The 18,276-nt window shown below is 40.6% G+C and overlaps 1 protein-coding gene across 1 annotated transcript in view; it reads right to left on the reverse strand.

Annotated features, from left to right (window-relative positions):
* aqr (aquarius intron-binding spliceosomal factor) overlaps window positions 1–18,276 on the reverse strand; it is a 66,467-nt gene that overhangs the window by 34,548 nt on the left and 13,643 nt on the right. The window contains exons 16-25 of the mRNA XM_042500764.2: window positions 16,360–16,480; window positions 15,456–15,597; window positions 14,671–14,849; window positions 12,261–12,428; window positions 8,827–8,996; window positions 7,584–7,825; window positions 7,119–7,268; window positions 6,375–6,444; window positions 3,909–4,019; window positions 3,203–3,312 (exon numbers count right to left, since the gene is read on the reverse strand). Coding sequence (XP_042356698.2) covers window positions 3,203–3,312; window positions 3,909–4,019; window positions 6,375–6,444; window positions 7,119–7,268; window positions 7,584–7,825; window positions 8,827–8,996; window positions 12,261–12,428; window positions 14,671–14,849; window positions 15,456–15,597; window positions 16,360–16,480 — 1,463 coding nt within the window. The remainder of the gene's footprint in view (window positions 1–3,202; window positions 3,313–3,908; window positions 4,020–6,374; window positions 6,445–7,118; window positions 7,269–7,583; window positions 7,826–8,826; window positions 8,997–12,260; window positions 12,429–14,670; window positions 14,850–15,455; window positions 15,598–16,359; window positions 16,481–18,276) is intronic.

Consider the following 18,276-nt stretch of genomic DNA (forward strand, 5'->3'; position numbering starts at 1 on the left):
ACTTCACTGCACAACAATTGGTGTCATGACCCAGGTTCATCAACCTATGTGCTAGTGAGGTGACCCAGACAGAGACCTCAGACAAACTACTGCATATAACAAACATGTGAGACATTGTGTCTTGTTATTGTTAATTCAGCCTGTGATTTGATTTGGATAATTTCCTGCAGTGGCATCAGCTTGTTAAATGTCATGAATTGAAATTTTCAACAGAGTTATTTCTTCATTATGTGATTGAGTTGATTGTGTGGAATTTTGGTTGTAATTTCTGACATTGTGTTTGTGTGGTTGGCTGTGAGTAAGCAGGTGATGAAATGCCTGGTCATCTGAGGACATGCAGCATCAAAAAAGTAAAATATGTTAAATATATTGCAAATATGACCCAGTGGAGTACAGAGGTTTAAAGAGGGCAATGGCTGTCCTTGACTGTACGCAAGATTTGTTTAGGAGCTATCATGCATCCTTTTGTGCAGCTAAACAACACTGCTTAAAAGCAATTATCAGGTCGCAACAAGACAAGCAGCACACACAGGAAGACAGGAAGTGGGAGGGGTCACAGGGTAATACTAGAGGTGAACTCTATTTTTAGACTCTCTGCAAAGATCCTCAGTCAGCAGATGACTCAAAGACAGTCACAGTGGTCTGCCTGTTTGGCCTGAATAAAATTAAATAAAAATGGGGAGTGACCTTGCTTCCCAGGATGACGGACCTGTAATGAATTCAGCTACTGAGACAGGTACCCAGAATAGATACCCAGGTGTGAACAGCAGCATTTATCGACAGGATTGTATTTCTTTCTTTCTTTTTTAAAATCCCATAAATGTAAAACTTACACACAACAGCAGCAACAGTGCTTAAACATGAATAAGGATACTGCATTTCTTTTCCACCCGGAGCAAAAGTGGCATCATGACATTTTCTAGACAAAGAAAAATTTTTACCTAGACCCCAGGGTGCACACATAGACCGCCCACAACTGAGCATACAACTTGGATTTTTTTTTTTGAAGGTCCCCCTATACACAAAGCAACATGCACTCCCTGCAGTCTCATTAAAACTGCACAAAATTCATCATGAAATGCAGGGCGGCATTGTTAATTGATGGTGATGTAGCTTTCCCTTTGTTAGGCGTTCGGGGGAGCACTGCCTTCCATTTTGTCATCTCGTATACAGCGTTAATTAAAACTCTGGCTCTCTCCTCTCGCTTGTGTCAGTGGGGTGGAAGGAGTGTGGAGTCTGCATGTTGTTATGAGGCAGCCAGGCAGGCGGGAACATATTAAATGCTGCTAGCTAAAGCTCTTTCTTTTATGTTGGCGTTTCTGCATAATTTAAGAATGTAACAGACTGCCTCTGTGTGCAGACACCCGTTCCCATACACCACTATTCATACTACAGTCATACACTCACAGTGAGCATTAGTCATATACATAGTACAGGAAATCAGCGACATGCATCACCCCTCCCTTCATCTACTGAAGTGATGCTAAGAGCTATAGGGTGCTCGGTGCCACAGATGGATAAGGTGGTAATTAACAATGAAGGCCATAAGGAAACTTTAAATAGTAACAGCATAAAAGCTTAATTATTTTCAATAATGCTGAGCTATTTATATGCATGAACAGGCTAAAAAGCTTCGCCAGCAAAGAAAAAGACGGCTCTGGCTGATTCATCTAATAATGGTGTTAAATATAGCAGCAGTCATGTAGAACTGTAAATGTTTTGGGTATCTTGAGAAAATCTCTCTTTCTCAAGTCTGTCAGGAGTGCGTAAAGAGCGCTGCCCCCAAACTTCAACTCACCATGTCTCAGTAGTAAAGACTGAGTCACTATCCTTTAAGGCATAACACACAGACAAGCATGCACGCACACATGCACGCACACACACACACACACACACACACACACACACACACACACACACACACACACACACACACACACACACACACACACACACACACACACACACACACACACACAGTTTACACACAATGTAGATAGCTGGGAACTACTGGGGCTTCCTTAACAGGACTCTAGTGGTTCTTGTCTGAGGCCATTTGTTCAGAGCCTGCCACCAGAGCTAGATGAAGAACAGTAACACTGTGAACTGCTGTTTAGCTTATATTGTATTACATTTCTGCCAATATTTCACCCTCAATCCTACATACCGGGCCTGTAAATCACAGCCAGGTAATGTTGCCCACCACAGATTTGAGTAGTATTTCCAGACCTGAGCAAATAAACATTAAGGTCTTAAAATCCTGAAATTAAATGTATTTATACATGTAATCATTTATTTATTTGTGTATTTATTCATTTAATTATTCAGTCTTACTTTTGCAAATGAATCATTCATTCAAAGGCCTAATTCATGAGCTTGGAAAATTATCATAAATACTAAATAGCTAACTTCACTGTTCAAGTTATATCAAAAGGGTCCAAACATTTTAACATTAAAAAGTTTTGGGTATATTCCATGAAAAGTAGTGATTTGAGCATTTGCTTGTATTTATTTGTTTAATTGAAGGGTTTTTTTTAAATTATTATTAGTATTATGGTCAGCCATACCTGTTACTATAGACTTACAGTAGAGGTATTTGTATAAATATTGCTTCTCTCTGATAAAGCACAAATATATCAAGTGAATCTTTGGTTGGCTATAACTTTCAATTGATTTTGCTCACAAACAGTAACTGACAATTCCTGCATACTTCATAAAAAGAAGTTTTCATCAAAATGTCTTGACGAACGGGCACAAGGTCAGTTCTTGTGGTCCAGGGCAGTGATGAGAGGGTTAATCAGACAGGAAATGCCTGAGTGCAGGTCTATAGGGAGAGATCCCTTTCACTGGTGAAAAGGTCTTAAAGGCCTGAGAGGCCAACAGTGTCTAATGAAGATAAACCAGGTCCATGGCCTGGCATACGGGAGTATCAAGTAGCCCTGTCACTGTGTTGGCTCACAATCATTATGTATGTGAGCAGCTGGGCTGCTTTTGTGTACGTGTGTGTGTTGTCTGCTTTGATCAAACTGCAAGGGCTGCTTCTGCAGCATACATGCACTGCAAGTCTGTCACTACTTGTTGAAAGCACTTTCACACATGCATGTATGAATTCAAGTAGTCTCAATTTCCACATGTGCATTTCTGTTTGCTTAATTGCATCTATGTGTGTGTTCTCTCTCCACCTGTCCTCTGCTAGCCTCACCTGCTGAAGTCCTTCTCAGTCTCCAGCTCCTCTTCTCCATGGCCCAGACGAAGGAGGTGGCGCTCGTCAATGTCTAGAGCCATGATCTTTTCAAACAGCTGGTTTAGAGCCTGGTGCAGAATGAACCATGGAAACAAGTAAACATGATCAGACATGGAAAACCCTGCTTTGATCTGTGTGTGTATTTTCTCATCTGTCAACAGCACTTGTACATATAAACCCTTCTTGACTCTGTCTCTCTTTTAGTCTGTATGAATTCGGTGTAACTCTTGATGCAGTGTTGCTAATGTATAATAAATTTGAGTTGTTCATTATGTTATGAAGCAAGTGTCTATTGCTGTATAAGGATTATAAATGGAACGGGGAACTATTGCATGAGATTTGGGTTTTAATTTTTATATCCAACTATGGTTCTTGTGGCCAAGGTTTCTTTTGGCAACCTTCCACTGATGTTAAACAAGAGTAGATTACTTTATGATTAAATACTAAAGGGAGAGGACTGGTTCACAAGAGAGCTTAGATTTTAATATTTCCTCCATGGCTTGAATGTGACTATCGCCTGATTAATGGGCAGTTCTGGTCCAAGCTCTAAATTCTCCAGACAGCTCCACTGTTTTTTGAGCAGAGAGTTGGGGAAACTTATCAGCGATAAGAATTGTGCTGAGCCATTTTGGGCGTAGACGTGCTGTGTGTGTGGTGGATTAACCTGATTTGAGTGTGTGACTATGAGGGTCCTCTGCTCAGGAAAGTTGTGATAGAGGTTTGAGATGATCTGAACGGCAACATCCGTCTTTCCGGTACCTGGTGGTCCAACAACCTAGAGAAATGGCAGGGAGTGAAGAAGGGGTGTGGTGAGAAAAAAGGCAAAATTTTAACAGAAAGAAGCAGAAGAGAAGCACAATCAAGAGTTAGGTCACAGTGCAAAGGCACTTGCCTTGGAGACACCCTAGTGGTTGTGACAGCTAGGCCGTGGGCATGTCAGAACGGGCTAGGCTGGTGCCTCATTGTTAGCCGTGCTCACATATACAATGCAACACAGCTGTGGTGTTGCCTGACATGCCAAGACCCAGTGACTACTGAAAATGGAAAAAAACTAAAAGCATCTTTCTTTTGTACTGAATGTTATTAGCTCTTTATCTCTGTAAACAGGCTACAATGATAATGAGCCTCATATTTACTTAACTGGGGGGAATGTGATCTAATTTACCAAATAAATATTCATGAAACAGGTTAGTTTTAGTATGGGTATCTCAGGTGAGTCATTTCTGCTAAAATAGTGAGCACAATATGACATTCCTGCATAAATCAGGACATAATCAGCTCCTTGGTTCCCCTACATGAAGCCCTGCAGACCAAGAGGTAGTGTGTGTTTGTTATGGCTGCTAACGACATATGCCAAGAAGGAAGGTTGTGAGAGGTTAGGAAAGGGACAAAGAAAGACATGCATGTTGAGTTGTTTTACGACTCTGCTGATAGCCCACTTGTCATCTTTACCTCAGCAAGCTGCACAATAAATAACTCAGACCTGGCTGCCAGTTTCCAATCATCGCCGCACTTTTGTCAAAACAATGCGTGTTACACTTCTCTTAAGATAACAACAGTAGGCTGGAATGACATAGTTTTGGATGTGCATATGTACAGGATGTATTCACAGCTGTACTATTTTATGTGTAGTTGACGATTTCATTGGCAATGGCAAAATTACAGACAGGATTTCAGAGAAATTTCTCATCTGTCTAAATGAATGATGGAGATTAGGACACCAAAAAACTGCCGCTTCACAGGTGTGGGAATTCCCTTGGTGAACATCACTAAGATTAATAGTTGCAATCTCTGGCTTCATACCAGCGAACTGGAACAGTATGCATCTGCAGTATCAGCATTCAACGGAGTCTTTGCCCAGACAGTGTCACACTCAAGGATGTGCATGATGATTTTATAGGAAAGGGTTTGACACATAAGACTATTTCAAGTCCACTATGTTCTGTGACTTATAAATAGGATAACTTAACAAGTATTTCATGAAGGCCAGATGGGTTGTGCGTCATATATCGAATATACTCAATATACTGCAGCTTGTTCCATGTGGAATATATAAAATGACTATATCACTAACATTTAATATTGCTTCACCATTTCCGCTCTCTCCCTCTCGGACACACACACAAAAGAAAGACTCACAAATTTGATATATCACACACGTTTCTCCCATCCAGATCACTTCCCCTTTGGCAACAGTGTTTGAGCAGGAAAGACAAGGCCTGTTTTTTGTATCTGCACGGCTCCAAACGGTCATTATTTTGTGACCACAGAGCACCACTGCAACTTGAAAATATTATTAATACATGAACTGAGGAGCAGTTCGTTTGTTTCCAGTTTAAAGTGAATAAATCCTCAACCTTACACCATCCTGCTGTAACAGTATGACTTGAGTTAAACAACAACTTAAGCAGATGAAGCATGTATTTTTGTATCTACACAGCACAAGTGCGACTTGTAAAAACAAACACATGAACTAAAGCGATGTCAGTTTGTCTCAGCTCACAGGTAATAAATCCCCAGTTATAAAGGTTCCACAGTAACAGTCTAACTCTGCTTATTACTAACATCTAACTGTTGACCGAAAAGCTTCAAGTTCATCAAAAAAAACATCAGCACCTCCAGGTGAGACGAGTCAGGTGATTTAAAATAAAGCACCAGCTTTAATTTATGTGATTATAATAATACTTTATTAACTTTGTGAAAACAGTACTTAATTTACTTGTACTTACACAGTATTTTATTAAACTTAATTAAAACAGCTGTTCATTTAATTTTATTGTGACAGTAGCTACTTTATTTAACTTTGTTTAATCCTTTTTTATTTTAGTAGTCTACAGTAGTGTAGTGGAGATTACTAAGATATATATTGTGTATTGCCACATAGCCTCAAAATATCGCAGTATCATTTTTAAGCCATACCCCCCAGCCCTAAAGCTAGATATCCATGAATACTACTTATGTTAATACATACTTTGTATATTTGATTTGCTGTTCTCTGTGGAAATGTTGAAATTTATTGTGTCGAATTTATCATTTAGCTCTTGCATATTTTCTTTTGGGTGGTATCTATTAATTCTTGAAACTTATGTGAGACACAAATACAATGCCACAGAAAATACAGAGTCCTTACCATGGTGAGTCCCGGCTGCATTCCAGCTCGAATGGCTTCAATCTGAGTAGGAGTGAACTTAATTGTATTCCTGTAAGAAATGCACATTGATGATATTAATAAATCAAGCAATTAGTCAGACATGCTGAATAACCTTGACAGCCTAAACACATCTGTGTTCAAATGCTTTCAACTGTTTTTTAAACAGATGCTTAATGCTGCAAGTTTTGTTGTGATGTTTTTTGAGACCATCTTTTAAGATTGTTAAGTCAGGGCTTCCCCATGGACATGTTGTTGCTATCAAGATTTAAATATCAAAGTGCAAACTGGAGATGCTTAAACATCGTCAGATGAATATTAAATTTTCATGAAGGGCAGTTTTTTTTGTGGTGTTATAATTAGTGCAGAAATATTTAAGCCTTTGCTGTTCACCTTTAATTGCATAAAAATTTTTAATTGTAGGCATAACAACAACCAAAATAGCACTACAACATTACATGGCAGACAAGTCAGAGCAGATACCAAGGAGACAAGCAGGGACAAACACATCAAAATAGTCAGGGCCAGAATAGAGTACCTATAATAAGCCACTGTGCTGTTTAATTGTGAAAAGATGTTTTGGATCGAGGTCAAGCACTTCAAGTAAGTTTAGTACACTGACCTCAGGAAGAGGTTGAGGATTAACCAAACACTGAACAAACTTTTGACCCCTGATCTCGTAGAAATGCGAATGAGAAGGCCTGAGTTTTGGCCGTGACCTCTCACCGTTTGGGCTGGTTGTAGGGATATGGCCCACGGTTGGGGGTGACGTAAGGCTCAACGATCAAGGTCATGTCTTCCTCCTTTTCTTCCACTTCTTCATCAGCCTTCCTCTTCTTTCCTTTTTCTGCTTTGTTTGAGATGGGAAACTTGATTCTGGTAAAGTAAAAGGAAGAAGAAAAAAATGGATTACTATGGCCATAATATACTATATATATACCATAATACACACTACAATATATTATTACATGTAGTATTGTGACATCAGCTGTATTTAGAAGGCAAATTATACAATAACACGTAATAAAATACCAGTATCCATAAGGGGTGGTTATAAAAATGGATTCACTTAAGTATTGCAAGTTTTCTTTTTGCATTTTTTATTATATATATTCTTATTATATATATTATATAATATTATCCTCTCTCAAACTCGGTCCCAACTAAATCTTGATAAAGGTTGACTTTCACCTGAAAGGGAAGACTTGCAGTTCAGGGTTCGCCTCAGTGACCTTTATGGTGTAACCAGGGAAACACGACCGTAAATGGTCCAGGGACAGAAAGGTGTCGTTGAAGTCCAACGTGGAGATCTGATTAGGCATTTTGGAGTAGTGGGCACTGCCTGGGTCGCCATAGCCTAGGATGATGTCATGAAGCCAGTCTGGAACAACGCACTCTGTGTTCATCAGGTTTCTGATGGTCTCTAACACGGCCTAAAACAGAGAGGCAGAGAAATGTGAACAACGAGGCTCGTCAGACAACAGACAACCATCCCAGAAGAGGTGGTTTAGCTGGATAAGAATAACTTTGTGGTGGGCTGATGGGACAGCAGGTAATTTGTACGTCTGTCAATTAGATTTTAATGAACTCCAAACTGTCTAATACCAAACACATCAAACATTGGGTAGGGGAATGTGTTTACTTTTATCTATGTCACACATCAAAGATGGAGAAGAATGTTTCTTGAATACCCATTAGTTCCTGCTCTTTTCAAATTAAAAAAAAGAAACACTTCAAAGTCATCTGACATTGCTCTGGCTGTGAAAGACAGAAATGGGTGTGCAGAATTAGGAATAGCAGATTTGACAAAGCCGTAATGAGAAGCTCTCAAATAAAAGGATGTGAGAAACAGCAAAAGGGTTTTCGTGCATGAACAAAATGGAGCAAAACAACAAGAGACAGATGGGATGTTTAAAAAAAGTTGCACACACTTGCATGGATAACTTTACTATGACCCGCTGAAAAACTTTATTATCTGTAAAAGTATCAACATAGATTCACCTCAGTTAACCTTCCCTAACAGCAGGGTTCTGCTATGGGCACCTGTATGTTATACTGACAATATAACATGTTTATGCTTTAAAGAAAGCCTGCTGCTATGTTTTACAGAAAGCACAACAACTGTATACAGCACAATGGTGGCTTGCTGTCCCAAGGGGATTCTTAAGGGTGAGAGAGGTGGGAGTACATATCACATGAATATCCAGTGAGAAGTGTCTCTCATTGGGATCACTGGAAGGGCCTTGAGTGGGTGGTAATCTCAGAGCTGCCCTGGCCCCAACCTCACAGCTACAATACCCAAGAGAGTATAATATGTGCGATACATCACTCTGGGGTTGGATTGGGAAGACCAGAGCTCAAGGTCTGAAGATAAAGCACTCAAACACTACGTACAGTGAGGGCTGATCTGTGTGCTTCACCATGTAGGCCAAACCTTAAAATTGTTCTCCTTGGGTTTGCGTCTCATGATGATGTTGAAAGTCTCATATGGGTCCTCAGTGCTACTCTGAATGCTGCTGGTCATGTCCTGCTGGTACTGGTTTGGGTCCAGCCACACACGGAATGTTCTGGCGTCTCCTCGCAGCTTCGGCTTTGGGTCTGGGCCTAGACCAGAGTGGTTGGGGAGAATATTTATTGAAGCAATGGAGCAATGATTACAATTAGTGATGAATAAATATAAATTTGCATGCCATTTTTTTTGAAGAAAAACATTTAATTACATTACTGTGCAAAAGTCCTGGGCTACCATAGATTTTTTTGTTTTAGCAGAGTTGTGATGAGGACATATGTATATTTCTCAGTCTCTTTCTTAAGATACAACCAACAAACACAGAAAAATGTGCAATGCATTAAAACACCAAAACAGTCAGTACAAAATGGCTTCTATAAACTTAAATCAATAATTAATGTGAAATCTGGAATTGTACAACTATGACAAAAGGTGGCTCAAACAATCAAGATTGAGCTTTGGACATGTCTTGAATGCAGTCTGGTGTAAATACACCAGAAGATTAGTATTGTAAATCTCATACTGTCTGCCCAAGAGAAAAGACATGCAAAGTGTAAAGGGGCCTCACACAAAACACTCACTAATACTTTAGCCTGTTGAAGTTGGTTTATTCCAAAATATTTGTGTTTTTATAATTGTATGCATATTTCCTGTATGTTCTCATTGTATTTTAGTAAAGAGACTATTGAGAAATAAATATGTATGATCAATATAACCTTGCTAAATTAAGAACGTTAAAGGTGGCCCAAGACTTTTGCACAGTACTGTAGGCCCGGACATTAAAACAGAAAATGGCAGGGCAAAGATTTAAAGGCCAAAAGGTCAATATTAAAACTGAATCTAAATCAGCTCATTCTAAAACGATGATTTCAATAGCAATTTCCATTGTATTCTTTCCTTTAAAAGACAAAACCCAAAAAATAGCTACCAGTGGCTTGCTTTGCTATAATACTATGACTCCTAGGGAACAGGAATCGCATAGATGCTTGACTGACAGGCCACAGGCTTTAGGCTTTCTCCCACAGGGAGCCTGTGTGGTGCAGCAAGTGCAGCTTTAACAGATGTCTAAAAAGAATCTTGTATGGAGCTGCAGGGCGCAGAGCAGGAGAATGAAACTCAATCCTGTTGACCTCTGATGTGTGTGTGCCCGCACGTCTGTCCCTGTGCACATGTGTACAGCTATGTGGGGATCATCAAATCCCCCGTTCTAAAATCAGTGTGGTGATAGCTTAAGAGTGGAAGCTATACCCTCAACACCAAGGGATCACAATGTGGACAGCTGAGCCAAGGTGTGTGAGCAGTTAAAACAAGTATGTGGCATTATATTAAACTGTCAGTTATTAAAAGGCAGGATTAAATCAATACACAATGAGAGGTGAACAGAGATGCACTGCATTTGTTCATTTAACTCACATAGAATTTGTACGCTTGTAACATCACATTAGGGTTGGGCCATTTAATGTATATTTTGGCTATCGGCAACTTGGTAAGCGCTTTTTTTAAAGATTATTTTTTGGAGCTTTTATTGCTTTTATTACATTTCAGTTGGAGAGTGACAAGGAGGAGGGGAGGGAGAGAGAGGGGATGACACACAGCAAAGGGCCATGGATTGAAATCAAACGGATTTTGCATGTAAGGGGCATCCACTATACCAGATGAGCTAGACATCACCCTATGGGAGCAAAAAATTTTTTTTGTGATTTTATCATGCCAATTTAATGGTCTGCCTCTGAAGGGCTGACCCTGAAAGTCAGAGATTCGAATCATTAGTCGGAGACCTCTCATTCGACTGAGACAGCTTCAAGTCGAGCAGTCTGGTTTTTTTGTTTTTTTCTAGTCAGAATGCTGCGCAGAGTACTTTTGGGGACATTTTGGTCCCCACACTTTGATGCGGAGTGAGTGCTCTTGACTGTATCTCTAGTCTTTGTTAGAGGCTGCCGCGGACACAATGCAACACTGTAAGGCTGAGATAACATTATCTTCTTTATTTTGCTGAGAGGTGGTGATTTTACAGCTCACAGCAACTTAATACGACACAGTCTCTGGCTTTTGTCTGATGTCAGCAAAAAATGTTGTTGCCCATTAGCACCGTTAGCCTGATTATTATATGATGTGAATGCCGCTGTGACACTGAACATCTCACTGAGCCCTGTTTAAACTGTGAAACTTTGTACTGAAAAACAAAACAAACCATTTAATATCTGAATTTCATGACTAAATCTAATTCGAAGGACATATTTCTGAGTCGGTAGGGTGGAGCCCTACCAAACTAACACACCTGTGTGGATACATCAGCAATCAACAGTTGCTGGGCTGAAGGTGGTAGGTTAAAAAATTTTAACATGTGCATACAGTATGTGAGTCAAAATGCACCCCTCAGATTGCCTCTCTTCCCACCTTCACTCAGCACCCAGTGATTTATGTCTCACCCCACCACAGTTACCTTGACTGCCACTTATTCCCACTGGGGATCTGAAAGTTTAACCAAGCTGACTCTGGCAGGGCATGTTCCCTGGCAGCATGTCTTTTTAGAAGGCCCTGCCCTCTGCATATTTAATCCAAACAGATGAAAGAGCATAGGGGAAAGGGTGCTTCAGTGCATGGACACATGTTCTGACATGGGGAAAAGGCAAACACTTAGAATAGCAGGGCTGCAGGCTGGCTTAGGTGAACCACCCACTCAGAGGGACTGCTTTGGGGAAGAACACGACACGGTAAACAGAGAAGATCGTGTTACTCCAAACATATTTTACTTTCCAGGGAAAGACCAGAAATCTGAATTAGATCTGCGGGGATTCCTTTCGTGTGGATACACACACACACACACACACACACACAAAACAGACTCTCTGAGTCTTATATGTGATTATATTAAACGTGAAAGCTTTTATTAGCTAAATATGGTAGCTTACAGTTACAATATCATTCAGTGCTCAAATAACGCAAGGACGAAATGTTGCTGGCAATACCCTGTTTCAGAGACAGAGGTGAATGTTTGCTATATGACACACATCACTGAACTGTGCAGGATGTGCACATTCAGTGTTCTCTTACAGAGGCACATCTATTCAGATACAGCCAATGCAGCTCTTCAGTTAAATCCAATAAAGAGCTCGGGGGGCAGGGCCCAGAGCTCTCAGGTGCTGCTGTCGACCTCAGGTTAATGGAATGTTAATGTGAACAGGTCAGGTCTCACTGTGACTGTCACCATGACAACACCATCCTGACCCTCTTCCGAAGATCTCTGGATGTCATGTGCCACTGCTGTGTACGTGTGTGTGTGTGTGTGTGTGTGTGTGTGTGTGTGTGTGTGTGTGTGTCTGTGTGTGTGTGTAGGCAGGGAGCACATATGAGCGTACCTTCTTCAATGACGCGGCCCTTGTCATCCAGCATACCCTGCACCTCGCAGCCTCTCACGTACACCAGGCCAGTCTGCTCCACAAAAGGCTGGCGCCGGTCGAAACGTGTGCCGTAGGGCAGGTTGGGCCGCACCGTGATCAGAAAGCAAACGTCATGCTTCCGCAGCCCTATAGGGGAAGAGGATGGAGAGATGGTGTTAGAGAGAGAACAACAAAAAGGATTTTGGAGACAGGGAGGAGAGAGAGATAGAGAAAGGGGACACAGGGAGAAAGAGTGAAACAGAGTAGTAGTGTGGGGGCGTTTTGAGAGGTGAGAGAAACCATCCTGTCAGCATTTGCCTGATCTTTAAAACATGAAGCTCTAATTATACAATGGGGAAGAGCTAGTGGATGGAAGGAAGTAATACTTCATACCTCAACTGAATTACAAGAAATAAAATAAGACCATAAAAGTAGAAAAAAGTGGTGACACAAATTTGGGATATATTAGGCTTTTTTTTTTTTAAATCAACCAATCACTGCCTGATTTCTACAGCTTTTATCAACGGAAAGAACCCGTTTATTTTTCACATTAATTAGTCCAATACACCATCGGCATACACCAGCATGAATGTATCCTATATCTACAGCGCTGCAGAGCTACAGCAGTCGGCTTGCCGACGGCTTCATTGTGCTTTCCATGTTCCCAGTGAATTGATGTCTTTCAAGGCTGACAAGCTCCTGTTAAAATTATCTACAGTGCCCTTACCAGCCACACAGAGAGATGGAGAGAAAAACGATCGTAAAATAAAACAAAGGCTCAGCAGTAGAGGCTACACAGAAAAAGCAAGTCTTCACAGAGACATAAGGTAGGTAAGGGTCATGAGTCAAGGCCCAGTGGGATGGAATAGTGTAAGTGGCGAGGGAAGACTTTATGGAGGTTATAAACAGCTTACAAGGAGGACTGTTAGAAGACACAGGCAAAGTGAATGGGGAGGAAAACAATGCATGACAGCCATAAGTTGTAGGAGGAAGTGGCTTGTTAACCCCTAATTTTTGGTTAATGTTCCTGTCCTATTATCCTTTCTGAGTAAAACATGGTAAATGGACCTGATGATGCCTTTCTAGTCTTTAGACCATGTCACATTCACCCATTCACACACCGGTGGCTGAGTGCAACTTATTAACTATTCTCACACACTCACACACCGATGGAACAGCCATCAGGAGCAATTCAGTTCAGTGTCTTGCTCAAGAATACTTCAACATGCAGACTGAAAGACTCGGGGATCACACTGCCAATCTACAACTGCTCTACCTCCTCAACCAGAGCCGCCCCAATGCCCAAAAATAAACAAATAAACAAATAAACACGCATACACAGTGCTTCCCCTAATTAGAGCCGCTGCCATATAAAAATCTCTCCATCCGCAATTACTTACTATCTCTACTTCAAGTAGCCAAAGTCTGTGACAAGCAAGGACTATAAATCGAACACCCCCAGATAAAGGTTTGCCAATCAATCAGACAAAAATTGTTAATCGGAATCTGACACCAATCGTGAATATTAATTCTAAAAATTTTAAAGGCCGATCAGCGGAGCCAATCAAATGACAAAAAACACACAAGACAATTTCTCTATGCACAGCTAAAATAGCATCACTGGTCAGGTGTTTTGTTTTTAACAAATTGTAGCTCACACTGAGCATTCACTGTTACATTCATGATATACTGCTAACTTGACATCCAGCTCACCTGCCTGTTCTCAATGCAGACTCATCATCTCTCTCCTCAGTCGCCACACACATATCACTCAACACTTCTGTAGAGGCTACAATACACTCCGCTGTTGTCTGACACTGTTTACATTTAGCTGCGTTTTGCACAATATTGTGCCAACACGACCGACTTGACATCTTTATGTATACCAGCTCTTTTTCATTTGCATCTTTCCAGGATTTGAGTCGTTTTGTCTCTGTGGCTGAAAACACAAGGTTGATTAGGGGGGACCTGGGGCAGTTTAACAGTTTTTGTTTTTGATGTCATCACTCAAAAACCTCTTGAACTATTTGGATACATTTTCATGTCGGTAACTTGTATCTGTGTTTTACTTGTTAATATTACGTGCACTGTTAGAGCAACAATGCTGACTTAATAGATGTCAAATGTTACATCTGCCCCCGCACTCAGGGTTGATTTGGACAGCATCTAAAACTGTGTACAAATACGTGTCTAAAGCACCTCTTGTGTCAGTAAATGTACTAAATATCTTTGAGCATCTCAAGCATTTCCGCACTGCTGCTGGAAAAATTCCTTGGGGAGACACTACTGCAGGATACCTACATTAGCATAAGCAGAGTGATTAAAATACATAAAAGATATTAACCAAAAAAGATCTACCTGGAACGGACAGACACACATATACTCTTACCTTCCCACTCATTTTTGATATGATCTTGTACATTGAGGTTAACAGTTACATCAGCTCGCACACGGGCAGGCCAGCTCTCTCCAATATTGGGCTTGGCAACCTCGACTATGGAAAAAGAGGTGATCGTCTGGGCCATCCTGGCCCAGCCCCCAAATACCACTCCACCGTACTCTGATTGCCTGCGCAGAGGGACAGACACAACAAGAAGTTAGACAAGCGCTGTGGGCTGTTGTCAAGATTGAAATCAGTTGGATTTAGGGCAGCACATGGCACTACTGCTTACTTATTTACTTTTGCAGGAACAACAAACAAGTTGCTACATCACTTGACATAATGGGAGCACTTAGTATGTTAAGCAATGGGTTTTCAAATGTGGCTTACCGAATGTCACAGTCTTTTAATAAAATATTATCAATGCGTCATGCCACCTTGTGAGAGGCAGACAGAGGACAAGAATCTTCTTTCATTGATGTAAGAAGACAAAGAGAGCTGCAGCTGAGTAAATGATAGAATTTTTTTCTACTTTGGCAGAAAAAGAAACAAGAGCTGCTTATCAGTGTGTGAGAATCCCATTTTAAACTCCACACCTGCCCTAAGGTTTAAAATGATACATTTTTATGACTGCTCATGAGCTTTTGACAATGACAAAAAAAGCTGAAACTCTACAACATTATGAATCTTCAACGTTTGAAAAACATGAGAAAATTCAGTGTTTATACCAAAAAAAAAAACAAGAGATACTGGATCAAGTTTCCTGTAGCTTTATAGAATTAAAGACGTCTCACCATGGTTTCATTCGCCACACTACATCCTCTATGTCCTGCCTGATCTCGTAGGTGGACTCTAAACGAAAGAGGTTAAAGTTTCTCAGCAGGTAGTCATGGAGAGTCAGGAACTGGAGGTTCAGCTTAGGCAGAGCTAGACAGCCTGAAAAGAGTCAGAGACAGACAGAGTTAATTCAAATGAAAGTAGGCACAATATTTAAGGCTGAGCTTGGTTAGCACAGTGCATTTACAGTTGTGATAAACTGTGATAATGTTTTTTTTACTTGCAAAAAAAGGCTTAAAACCATTAAAATAGAACAAAACCCATATTTGAACCAGGTTGTAAACATATTCATGTCTGCTGTAGAGTTGGGCATTTAAACATAAGGGTCTATGGGGACTGATTCGCATTTGGAGCCAGCCTCATGTGGCGGATAGAGGAACTGCAGTTTTCCCACATTTGCGCTGGCTTCATTTTTCAGCCCCAAGTTGCTGCTTGATATAATCTAAAATATGAGAGTGATTATTAACAAACAAACACTGACCATTAGTCAATAAAAGGTCCAAAATATTTTTTTCCATACAATTACAAACTGATAGCTACCTCTGTAATACCAGCTGTTTAAATTGCTGCTTCTTTACAGACTACTCACATCTACATGTTACAAGTAATATGCTTAAGGGATTTTACTCGAATGGTCGGTGGTTTAAGAGTTGTTGAAGGTGCCCTTGCCAACTAAAGAGGATTCCCCAAGAGAGGTGCCAGTTCAGTGCCAGACGAGTGCCCTCGGGCTAAGGGATAACACAAGGTTTGGGTGTGTAGTATAGTGTATGAGGCCCCCTTACCAGACACTGAAATCAGCATGGACTCACACAGACATGACACAGACAAATCACAATTCATATATGTTACACACGCACACACCTTCGCCAGAGTAGTACTCTGTCGGGACAATGTTCTCATCCCAGATTATCTTCTCTGTTGGATAAAGGGGCATCTGGTTAAGTTGCTCAATCTGAGAGATTCTGCGCTCATGACGGGACACCTGTATGTGGCAATCAGCAAGAGAGAGCAAGAGACAAGACAAAGAGAAATTGGGTTAATGCAATATGCTCCTCTGCTCCTTTGGCTCAATTTCCAGGATCTTTATCTACTCCCCTTCTAGAAGAAAGACCAGGGAATAAAGAAAAGCACGTTCACAAAATCAGTTCTCTCAAAAAATGTGTTACATCATACCCACTGTGAACATCTGGTTTAACTGAAGCTTTTATTACTTGTCGTCCTCAATGAAGCTCTGCTACTAGACCTCAGTGTGTTTTAAAATGTGCATGCTTGAAAATGAGTATAAAAGTAAAGGCTACATCAAGGGCTGAACAATTACTGGGATTTGTACAGACAGGGTTAAGTTAAAGGGCTTTCAAGTACCTTTTCAAGCACCCATTTTTATTTTTTAAGGATGAAATTGTTTTCTCCACAACCATCTGTTGCAAAAGAATTGCAAATTATTAAATGGAGCAAAGATGCTACCAGTGCCTAAACTTGACTTATCATTAATAACTGGTTAAATTATTGATATGTGCAACTGTCAAAGGACAAAAACGTTTAAAACATTCATCTAAAATGTTTCAGAGAATAACTTTTTTCCACTCAAATATATTCAAGTACTTTTTCAAGGACAAAGTTAAAAAAAAAAGTCTGATTTTCGAGATATTCCAGGACTTACATTTCTGAGTCAAATTCAAGTACTTCAAACACCCAAAGCACCTTGTATCAACCCTGACACCACTAATTATGAAAAAGAACAATTTGGTAAAGACACCGCTGATAATCAGGGAGCTTCAGGTCTGATGTGCAGATATCTCTTAATTTCATTGCATTCATCTTTGAACCCAGCACCTGTCCTATTGTGTTCTTACTGTTCTGGAAAAAGACACAACTTACATAAATTATTTACTATGTCATGGGGAGTGATATTTCCTTTAGAAAACAAACCAGCTCATCTTTTGCACCAGAGGAAATAAACAGCCTAAACGTCGGCGCTGCTGGTGTAACAGCAGCACTGCCTCTTAAAAAGAATGGTTCCTCCTCCCTAAGCATATTTATGAGTATGCTCTCTGCAGCAAGCACAATTGTTTTGCTATAGCGTAGCAGAGTGCTAGTCCTGTGGCCCCCTCCTCTTAAACCCACACGGTCAGATATGCTGGTTGTTGGGGGCAACCTCAGGCGCAAACAAATGAGACATCTCCTGCAACAATCTAATCAGATAATTATGAAACAGTTCTTCTCCATCGCTTCTCGGAGAGGACCTGGGGAGGGTCTGAGTGGGTAATTATGAATAACTGCGGACAGCCTTGAAACACCCACTTTGATGAAGAGCTCTGCTGCACATGTGTAAGTGTGTATTGGGGAGACTAGTGGGACAAGGGCCCAGCAGTTTCCTGGAGGGGTTTTAAAAAAGAAAATTGGGAAGGGAAGGGGGAGCAGAGAACACAATCAAACGAACTCTAGCTTTTCTAGATACACTTTAAAAAGAAAAAAGAAAAGAAAAACAGGTCTGTCGATCTCATAAGCACTGTCTTCAAATGACCTAACGTCACACAAATGCCCACATAAAAGGCATAATTGGATTAGAAGGCAAATTCAAGAGGGACGGGCAGTGAAGAGGGGATACTATATGTATTCCAAGGTCAAGGGCTTAAATTAATTACTTTAAAATGAGAAACACAAAACCTATTATGCCGTAGCGCTGACTGGCCAGTTATTGCTCTGGAAAATAACTGTTCACTAACATTGTTTGTTGAGGTGCACCAATACCAACGATGCATCTTATATGGCAAGATG

The sequence above is a fragment of the Plectropomus leopardus genome, chromosome 14 (assembly GCF_026936395.1).
Source record: "Plectropomus leopardus strain MGB_pleo_1.0 chromosome 14, ASM2693639v1, whole genome shotgun sequence".
NCBI classification, from domain to species: domain Eukaryota; kingdom Metazoa; phylum Chordata; class Actinopteri; order Perciformes; family Serranidae; genus Plectropomus; species Plectropomus leopardus.